Source organism: Bombus affinis, chromosome 1, assembly GCF_024516045.1.
Source record: "Bombus affinis isolate iyBomAffi1 chromosome 1, iyBomAffi1.2, whole genome shotgun sequence".
Classification (NCBI taxonomy): domain Eukaryota; kingdom Metazoa; phylum Arthropoda; class Insecta; order Hymenoptera; family Apidae; genus Bombus; species Bombus affinis.
In genome coordinates, this window is record NC_066344.1 from 14607367 (window position 1) to 14618535 (window position 11169).

Consider the following 11169-nt stretch of genomic DNA (forward strand, 5'->3'; position numbering starts at 1 on the left):
GTATATATTGATGCAATTACTTTAACTGTATTCCTAACTATGTAACATTTTATGTTTTAATAATGGATAGAAAATATAATAAAGTAATGAAAAAAGTAGATGATAATTCGGCTTTTTACTTTTGTTAGTTTTTAATATTTTACTATATAACCTTCATCACAAAAGGTCGAATATTCGAAATCGTTTAAACGAAATTTGTACAAAATTATTGTTTTCGAGTACAGCGTAATACGTATATACGTATTCTTGTATTAACGTTTTAATAGCAAAAATTTCATGCTACTTTGGAAGCGTAATTTTTTTTTACAATAACTATGATTAAAATAAATAACATTTATGTAATGCTTTTAGTCTTGCTTTAATCTTTTAATGTTATATCATTGTATGCCTTTTATTTTACCTAATAGTAATGTATATAAAATAATAAATATTACCATTCCACCAATTTAGCTTTTAGTAAGCTTTTTTAAAACAAGCGACAGATGGCGTTGATTTAAACAAAGAGAAAATTTCGCTCGTTCATCCAAAAGACGAAAACCGCAGGATTTAGAGTCAGCAGCTGACAGTCTGATACTAGTCAACAGTACGAAGGGGAGTGTTGGGGTTGGGAGGGCGTGGGTGTAATTCGTGGTCCGATTACACGAATAGAAACTGGGGTCCAACATTTACCACATATTTATTTTTAAACATTGTAACCATTCGCTTTGTAAGTTTCGACCGGATGCTTTTATATATATATGTACATCTAATGCCAATACAACCACCTACATAATCTGCGCCCTGAGTGACCAGTGTAAGCGCTGAAATTAATCTAGTCGTGTTAGAGCTTTTAAGCGAGGCGCGCAAGTTTCTGACAATTCTGACGGCAATTAACGATAAAATTCTAAAAAGTGTATATCTTGTGTTGCGCGATACTATTAACTTTAAGTGTAATTCAACGAAATCGTATATTCGTGTACGTTTCGGAACAAGATAATTTTATTGTCGAGGTAAAAGCAAATAAATATTTAAAACTTAAAGAATTTGTATCGCATCTCCCGAATATAATTCCATATGCTTATCCTTCTAAATGTGATTTTTACATTATATATATGATTGTGTGTGTGCTGTAGTTTTTCACGCTTGTCGTCCCTAAAATAATTTTACTCATTTTTAAATTGATATTTACGTATATTAATATTAAGGATGGTAGGAAATTCAAGGTGTCAAGGATGTGAGTTACATGAACTGTGTAACACAGTACTTGTACTGTATTCATCTTGAATGTAAGATGCTGACGTTACATCACTGCACATGCTTAAAATCACTCCCACCTGATGACGACGAGCCAATAAAAAATCGATATGTTTAAAATTTTAACGGGCAAGCTTTAATTAGGTATTCTCTTAACTTTGAGTAGTTAATAGTGAAATTTTGAATCTGATGGATCTTGAGTAGTAAGTAAGCAGTTACATGTGTTGTCGCTGTATTTATTTCGATAGTTTCTTTCTGTCTTGTTAAAATACTGCATGGCGCTTTCATAGCTCTGTAGTCGCGCCATTTTTACTGTTTCGTTTTGCTTTCATTACCGTTATCATTTCAATTATTTAATACGCGTTACAATAAAATGATAATAATAAGTGGCTATCACAATGAATATCGAGTTAATTTATATAACAGTGCGTTTAAGTACACTATCAGTTAAAAATTTTAAGTTATTACAAATTTCATATTTGCTCTCATATATATATATGTACTCTTTCTTTAAGATGAATAAATATTTCGTTTGTCCTCGTATTTATACTTAAGTGCGGTAGGTAGGTAATACGTAATTTAATACATAATCGTATCTAGTACATAAATAAGCTGTATTCTAGCTGTTATAAATAAATTATCTGTGTTTTATTTTAACTAAGAATGAAGTTATAGATACAAACAGCAATGAAATTGACGAAACTTTAGTTTCATATCGTTATGTAAAACAAATTTTGTCTGTTTTGAGCATTTTTTGCGTTAGAAAGCGTAAGAAAAAAACTACCTGAAAGTATATACTATAGAGAAGTTTGATACATGTAGCGCGAACGATAATAGTATGGCAATTTGATTTATTTCTTAATAATAGAAATTGTAGAATTTTTACAATTTTTGGCTAGCTTACTTTCGCAGAGGACGTGCCAATCTCGTTTCAATCTCCTTATTACGAGCAAATATGAAATACTTATCATGTTTACCGTTCGAGCGCTATCATCATTTCGAGATGGAATAACAGGCAATCTGATAAACAAAGTCAGCTGTACAAATAAATACTGTATTTCTCTCAAGTGTTTTCAAAATTATATAAATTACTGAACATGCATCTAGATTTATTAAAATAAATTATAAAAAAAGTAATATTGTCTCGAGTATTAAAAAAACGAAAAAGTATTAAAATTGATAAAAAATATTAAATTGTTTAAAAATATCTTGTATATTTATTCGTATTTTTACGAATGACTTTCCTTACTATTTTAACGCAATGTAAAAATTCATAATTCAACGTAATGTGGATGAAAAAAGAAAAAAATGTGTACTTTCGTACGTAATGTGCACTCGAGACTGGGAATGAGTTTAATCTAGCGCTAGCAAGTATTTTTAACACAATCACATATACGAACGTTAATTTATGTGGTCATTGGGCTGAAGCTAATGCATAACGTTCACTCCTACTATCATGAAACGTTCAGGTATGAAAATTACCTTAAAGTTCAAGGGAAGTATACACGGTTAGAGAGAATATTAGAAGCAAAGTAGATATATTGATCAAGGAAATCGAAATAACAAGGTACAATAAATAAATAAATATATATATATTATTTAGGTGTTTTTTTAGATCTTACTCATTTATTTACCAATGTCCTCTTAACTCTTTGAATGCCATTTGTTTCATACAGAATGCAATAGTATATTTCCTCTCAGAACGTTTTAATATAATCGATGAAATCATTTTTTACAACCCATTGTTTAGTATACGTACTTGTGTACATGTATACGCAGAATGTCGAACGTAACGAAGTTGAACGTGGAAAAGAATTTCTCATGGCAGAATGAATTAATGTCCAGTAACATTGGATACTGTGCGAGTCTTTTTTAAAGATTTCGAAATGTTTCAAAGATTTTAAAGTCAGCTTTATTATCTTAAGTGAAAGCATACAATAGGTATCAGTGTATTAGTATAAATTAATTACATTAAATTTTCTAGAAAAAGTAAGTTTCTAATCGAATCACTTGTGCCTGAAAATTATTATTTACTTTTAACAGTAGATCTATCAGATCTATTGGATCGAGTCGTAATGCTTGTAGTTAAATATGCTGTATGTATGCATATCGATGGTTCTAATTAAAGCGGTTATGAAATATATATATGTATTAGTCATATTTCTATCATAATAAAAGATAATATTAATACTTGCCAAAAGCACTTGTATGTCTTGGGTAATTGCTAAATGTTATTCAAAAAGTTAAAGATTAGCTTTGTCTTTTGGAAAATATTGCGAATATAAAAAGATTGAATCGACGCAGTCTGTTGTATGGATCAGTAAAACGCAGTGTAACAATTTTTTCCATTCCTAGTCTTTTTACGATTTTCGCTAATCGCAAGGATACTAATTCATAATAATAATCCATAAAAACGCAAACACCTTGCTTATAAGCAGTCTATCAATGCCGTAATAGATATAAATATATTGTAATAAGTATAAATAAGAGATGTAAGAAAGAGATATAAACCGTGCTTCCAAACCTTGGATAAAATTAGAATATGATATCTTTGTTAATCCCCTGATAACCAGGTATTTAACCAATTGATTGCGCTTGACGTGTATACTCGTCATTGCTTGATTTTATCTGCGCACCCCGTAAGGTATTTTTGATACTAAAGTTCGCAGTTAACAGGTTAAAAAGGTTGTTATCAACTTTTGAAATGGCTAGTAGTGTAATCGTAATTCACATGATATTGCATGGTTCGCGAATCTTTAACCTTTTCCGCTTAAAATTCTGAATTCTAAATTCTTTTATCCTCACCTTTCCTTTTTTCGCCTCCTCTAATTTCCGCGTCGTCCTCTATGCTAATTTCTCCCTCTGTTTTTCTACAATCTGGTACTAGATGTCTCAGCGCATCTGTTCCCGCACAGGTCACATCTTCTTTCAGCTATCACGTTTCATCTTTCTGTGTTTTCATATCTTATCTGTGCTATTCCTTCCTTTCTTTCTTCCCATTGTTCTAATGAATTTATAATGTACACCCTTCACTGTATCTGGATCGTTTTCTTCTACGTTTCTCCTTCGCTTGCTTTCCTTCTTTTATCAGTGTATCCACTCTGGCTTGACTTATCCCATCCCTTTTTATATGTATTATAACCTTGCCAACATTTCGTTACACCTTTGGGCTTGTTTTCACTTTCACGATCGTGTTGTCATAGTCAAATTCGTCGTGAAGCGATATTAAAATCGGAAATTCAAGAAAAACGAGCTTGTCGTGTGATCCTCTTTCGTGATCTTCGTATACAATGACATGCGAATTCTTTTGGTAGCAAATACTTTATTGAATACATATGTACGTGTACTAATTCATCTGTGAAATATTTCACATTGGTGCAACGTGAAATCATCCGTGGAACATTCGCGTATCGATCATTTAGGGAAACTAACCAAGAAAATCGCCATCATAATGTTTAAAATCTGATGGAATTGAATTAATGGGCAAAAGGTACATTCTTGCTAGGACGAAAAACAGACGGCAGTAGCGGACATTTGCAAGTTATATCTTGAACAAGAATTTATATCCACTGTACGAGAAGCATCGGGAAAATTTGAGAGAATGAAGACCGTCTGGATAATCGGTGGCCCAGGATGTGGAAAAGGAACACAGTGCGAACGAATAATTGCAAAATATGGATTTTTTCATATAAGCAGCGGTGATCTACTGCGAGAGGAAGTTGCCAGTGGTAGTCCCAGAGGAGCTTCGCTACAGGAAACCATGTCCCAAGGTTTATTTGTCCCAACGGTAAATAATGTTTCGTAATGTTTAAACACGATGTCGGATTATTCCATAATTTGCATGTTGCTTGAAAAGTATTCGTATTGTTTTTGTCAGTTGATTTGTTCTGTTATATCCTACGCGTTGTACGACTCGTTTAGAACCCACATTATTGACTACTTCCATAAATCGAGAAATAGAGAAAATGGAATGGAAATAGAGTTATTTAAATATTCTTCTACTCGATACTAGATACTGCTTGTAGCTGGATATCAAATACATTGGTTAAAGATAGAGCAATTAATTATAGGGAATAATAGTAAATAGTAGTAGTAAATAGGAAATATTAATTACTCATAAAAAATATATTTCATCTTACTCATATTCTGATCTTGATAAAACATTTTTTTATAATAAATAAACTGAATATCTCAAAAGCTTTAAAAAAATAAAAGCTAGGTGAAAAAATTTCAAATGAAGAAATTCATTGTCAAGAGAGATTAGTTTTTTTTAGGAAAACACTTACGAAGCTACCTGATACCAAATAAATGACAAAGAGTTATTGAAGTATATAAATAATGCAGACGTTGTTTAACGATGTATTAATGCTATAAGCATATAGATACATATGTAACATACATATGTAATATCTTCAGATTGTTTCCAGATTTTACTCTGTCGGTTTCTACATTATCTATCTATCGATAATAGATCTTTAATCAAATAGCGACATTATATATGTATCATCTATTATTCACTATAAAATATTCAATTATTGTTATAATTACTCGAGTAATTTTTATTTTTGTTTTTATTTTACTTAAATAGAAACTATACTTATATGTACATACATAATAAATACGAACACTCTTCTTACAGATACATATAACGATACATAAAAAATTATGAATTTTTGTTTACTTTGTTATCGGTCGAAGTTGGTATCTATGACTAAAATTCGCGTACGTCATCGTACGTTATATGAGTTTTAAGAAATGTCGAACCACGCAATACAATTCTGCAAAAATAATCGTCAAGCGTAGAGCGATAAAGTTATAGACAAGATATACAAGGTGCGGCCGAATAATACGTACAAGCGGGCACGAGGCGATTCCTTATGAAAAAATAAGAACAAGATATAGAATAAAATTTTTTCATTTAAGGCTTAGTTTACAAAAAAATCGAGTTTGAAAATTTATCAAGTATATTTGAATGTAGCTAATTCCGGACTAGACAGAACTGTATAATCGACAGAAGGTCATTCTACGTGTAAAAATAAACGTTTTTTCTCAAGACGCTCTGTTTCCGAAAAAATAAATTTGAAAATTCATCGTACGCGTGTAAGTACTAGATCGATTCCTAACTAAACATGTTCGAAATTTATTTTCTTGAAAATAAAGCCTTGAACGAAAATATTTTATTTTATATTTCGTACATACTTTTTCATATCCAGTCGGTAATTAGCCATGTTCAAGTATACTTGACAAGTTTTTAAATTCGATTTTCTCTAAAACTAGACCTTAAATGAAAAAATTTTATTCCATATTCTGTGCTTATTTTTTTATAAGGAATTACCTCGTGCTCGCTTGTACATGTTATTTGGCCACACTCTGTATATTATCTGGCGATGGTTTCTTCGTTATCCGAAGATGAATCACAAGCTTATTAAAGATCCATTTCCGCACAACGGTACCCGTTCCGTGTCCGTCTCATGTTTGTGCTGTTTACGCGTTAGTATTTTTACACGACCATTGACCAGGGACGGTCCGAGATGTATTCGAGACGAACGTGCCAGTTGGTTTGAGGTTTCAAGTTAGACACGGTACAAGTACGCGCAAGAAAATGTTAGCTACAATAGCAATACTTTTGGCAACGAATAACGAATTTTTTGTTCATCTAACTTTATGTAAATTCTTATATTATCTGATTAATCAATTCCTCGATTTTTGTTAATATGAGAATTTATATAAAGTTGAACAAACGAAAGAAATAACGATGAATGTACAATTTTTAATGAAATTTTGAAACCGGTCACTTAAGCAGGCCTGGTGAGATTAGGTTAAGGGTCGTCACTAATCTACTATACGCTTGTACATACATATACTCTTTTACTCTTAGGCAAAAATATTTTTTTCACGGTTCGTTTCGCACGGATTGCCGGAACAGTTTCCATTAATAAAAATCACTAATCTGTGCAAAATTTAAGGTCGATTGGGTAAGGAAGATGGATACCCCTGAACCTTCGAACATAAAAATCATTATTTCAATGACGCGCGTAAAGTCGATTTTACATGCGATTATCTTCCAAGTTATTGATTATAGGAAAAAACACTGCATTCTATATTACTATATTCTATTTGGTTGTTTCGTTCTTGAAAAGAACGAACGTAAGCCTGGAAAATATTACGAAACACTTCTTTTCAAATTTTTCGAATAGCTATCGTATACATAGGTACATAGACAGGAATACATAGTACATATACATAGCACACACACACGTATGTCATGTGTTTCATTTCCCATTTTGAAAACATTTTGAACGGATCTGAAATGTACAAGTAGTGTGTACGAGTTAGAAAATATTTATCGCAAGTATGTATACACTTTGTGTAAATCATTTAAAAGATCTTTAAAAAGATCGTCCAACGTAGAATTGTCTTTACATTATTTCATACTTTGTTCAAACATGGCGTATCTTTTAACATCGGACGAGTACGTTTGACGCATATAATGAGCGAAAACGATGGAAAAGAACATAGAAAAGATTATTAACTATATTCGAATGGGTCTATTTTTTAAGAAATGATAGCTAATAAAAGTTTCAGCGATCTTTTTTGTATTTGGTCTTTTTCCTAAGCTACTTTCGTAATTCATAACCTATTAAAAAATAAAAATAAAACAAATAATAAACAATAGACAAACGAGAACGCTGTAATTAAAATATACATAGTACGATTACATGACGTAAAAGTATAAAGATATTATTCTTTTTTTACTAGGATATCGTACTGGATCTGATAAGAGAACGGATGGAAAAGGCTAAGAAGGAAAAAGCTACAAACACTGGATTTCTTATTGACGGATATCCCCGTGAATTAGAACAAGGTCTCCTTTTCGAAAAGAAAGTAAGCATTAACACGACGACGATTAAAAATATTACATATTACGTATAACTAGACTATGCATGTTTATAAGAAAGAATCGTTGACGTTTATATGAGCGAATGTTTTATACTGTTTCAAGTATATGGTTTTATAGTATATATCTGCAAGATATCTCACGAGGAAACATTGATCATCGATATATACGGTTTGGTTTAAAACCGTGTCTTTTTAATTTACTCCACAGATTTATGGACTTTTTTTAACGTATTTTTAGTGAATATTTCCAGTTGTTTATCATTTATGATCAATTTAAAAGAAAAAGGTGCCACATACGATACAATTCTTGGATTTATCCAATGAGTGATTGAGCACAGTTTCATGTTGTTATACGTATAAATAAATAATGAAAAGTAGAAAAAGAAGAATATTTTATAGGAAATGTGCATAACCTAAAAATATGAAAATCCTTTCAAAGAAAGTTACAAAAAAGTTTCAAGTTTCAAAGAAAGTTACAAAAAAGTTAAAAGAAAGTTTCAAAGAAAGAACTTATGAGTAATTATCCATAATACTTGTGTGATTTGTATGATTTGTTCTGTCTTTTACTTGATATACTTGGTACAATATACCGGCACCGTTTTATGGAAAAAGATGAGACATCCTGTATTTTTATAATAGATACTACGTACATTCTGTACATCTCTAATAAATTTCTTATAAATGTAAATATTCATAGTCTAATTATAGCAATAAGTAATAGCAATTCCCAATAGAAAGATTATCAAAGTTTCGAAACACCAACGAGTCTATGTCGCATGCTAACGTTATAACGCAGACAAATTTATTTACTTTTCTAAACTTCCATGGAACTTACGTATTTTTTTTCACCTACAGTGTACAGTAGACTCTCGTATAATGCGGTTAATACGTTACGTGCTATATGAATTGGCGTTACAGGAAATCGTGCTGTACGGGAAGTTTTCTCGTACATAACGCGTATAACTTAGCAAGTAACATGTTTGAAATGATTATCGCTGTGCCAACTTTTATCTTCTATGTTCCATCAAATAGGACGGAATTTTAAAAATAAATGGCATATATACGAAGTTGATTAAAAACAAAACATATTATTAACGTTTGTAAAATATTTCTTATTTCGTTGAAATTTAATAAAAATGTAATTATATAAATTTATGTATCATGCTTTTTAACATTTTTTTAAATTGAAAAATACTTGTACAATCTTGATTATTAGTCACTGTCCGAATTGTCCAAAGTCATATTCCAACGTCTTCGTTCTGTTAGAATTAAATATTCACTTTAAATCAGCCTCGTTCATACAGGTTCGATCCTTTCAATGAATTTATTATCCTGCTTTGTTATATGTATTTGGCGCGTTATAGGGATCCGCGTTGTAAGAACTTGTATTGTACGGGAGTCCACTGTATATTTGACGCAAACACGTAATATTGTCTGTGTTAAAGCGTTATAAAGTAATGAACCAAAAGTTATGAAATACGCTATGAAATGGAAGGGAAGTTGGGAATTGGTAACGTAAAAGGGAGAGAGAGAGAGAGACAGACAAACAGAGAGAACAAGACTAATCGCGAGTGTTTTCATGAATATAGGTGTGTCCTGTCGATTTAATCATTTTCTTCGATGTCTCGAACGAAACATTAGAGAAGAGACTACTAGGGCGCGCAGCAGTATCGCAAAGAGCTGACGATAATCTTGAAACGATCAAAAAGAGGATTCAGATATTTAACGTAAAAAATGGAGAAATCGTTAACCATTACAAAGACAAAGTTCTAAGAGTGAGTATTCGTGCGATCATTTTCTAATTCTTTTCAACATATTGGGCTATTTGGAAAGTTTGTAGTGAAAAGGAGTTTGAAAGAACATATGTACATATTGTATATGTATAGTAAGCTTTCATGACATCAGAATTCGCGCTGTTTTGCATTTTCACAAATAGTTTTCTCCTACATACTTCCGTAACCGATTACGTTAAATTATGATAATTTTAGTGTCTATCGTCTTTTACCCAATATCAATTTTTATAAAATTTGAAAGTATTGGATCATTATGGAAAACGAATGACACGATATACGAAGTGCGTCACTTCGACGAGTTTCATCGAGGGATTTATCGAGTAGTTTCGTGATCGTTTACTTCTTCGAGAGATTCTCTTGTTCTTCTTTATAAATCTTTCTTTCTTTTTTTTTCTTGTTGTTGTTGGCAAACGACGTATTTTTTCTCGATCAATACCAACTTTTTATCTTTAATCGACGTATTTGCTGTCCAATTAGACGTAGTAACTGTGTTCAAGCAATGTTCCGCAAAGATATACGCTTGTGTATAATAAGTAATTCTTCCGGAAATCTCATCGGGTATATATGACACGCAGAATAGATTAAATGTAGAGAATAGAATAGATCGACTGTTAAAAATGCTACGAATTTTTCCAACAACTCAATATAAACAAATGCTGATAACGAATAGACGCAATAATGGAACCTTCTTCAATGTTTCATGTAGATCAATGCTGAAGGCAGTGTGGATGACATATTCGCCGAAGTTTCCAAAGCGTTAGATGCTTTGTTGAAATAGATCCTGAAGTCTCTCATAGAGATCCTTCTATAAAGCCGTCAAAATCATTCGATATAATTCTTTGGAAGTCTACGATCAAAATATAAAATATATTTTACGTTTCTTACCCATTTATATTTATACACATATTTGATTCGCACAAGTCTATGAAAGATTTATTCAACGTTTTGATAGTTTGGCGTACAGTAACAGTCGAATACGTGTATTAGATACCAAAGAGTACCTGTTCTTGTTGACGATATATTCTATAACGAGTTAAAATAGAACTGTTAACGAAATAATTCACGATATTTCGTAGAAAATACCTCATCGTTTGATTGTTATAATATCGCTCGTAATTTTATCGATTGTTTCGAATAATAATAATAATAATAATAAATTACTCTATTTCACGATCATGGAAAGCCCATTCTCCAAAGAACATTTCCTTCCTTTAGTTGAACGTCGACGTCCTTTCAATCGAAT

General features: G+C 31.5%; 1 protein-coding gene across 5 annotated transcripts; it reads left to right on the top strand.

Moving 5' to 3' along the window:
* The first annotated feature begins 583 nt into the window (after positions 1-583).
* On the top strand, positions 584-11102 carry LOC126928798 (adenylate kinase isoenzyme 1). 5 transcript variants are annotated; one of them, XM_050744641.1, is made up of 5 exons: positions 584-706; positions 4739-5020; positions 7993-8118; positions 9723-9908; positions 10633-11102. In XM_050744641.1, the coding sequence occupies exons 2-5, from the start codon at positions 4835-4837 to the stop codon at positions 10702-10704; spliced, it is 570 nt and encodes a 189-aa protein (XP_050600598.1). In that variant the 5' UTR covers positions 584-706; positions 4739-4834; the 3' UTR covers positions 10705-11102. The 5 variants fall into 5 exon arrangements, with proteins under 5 accessions (XP_050600598.1, XP_050600569.1, XP_050600559.1 ...); XM_050744612.1 differs by lacking the exon at positions 584-706 and adding an exon at positions 729-989 and having other exon boundaries at positions 4724-5020; XM_050744602.1 differs by lacking the exon at positions 584-706 and adding an exon at positions 729-989.
* Positions 11103-11169: the final 67 nt, after the last annotated feature.

Coding starts and splice junctions, on each gene's coding strand:
- LOC126928798 (XM_050744641.1), top strand. CDS start 4,835: ATGAAGACCGTCTGGATAATCGGTGGCCCAGGATGTGGAAAAGGAACA. Junction 5,021..7,992: donor AAGGTTTATTTGTCCCAACG/GTAAATAATGTT, acceptor TTTTTTTACTAG/GATATCGTACTGGATCTGAT. Junction 8,119..9,722: donor GTCTCCTTTTCGAAAAGAAA/GTAAGCATTAAC, acceptor TCATGAATATAG/GTGTGTCCTGTCGATTTAAT.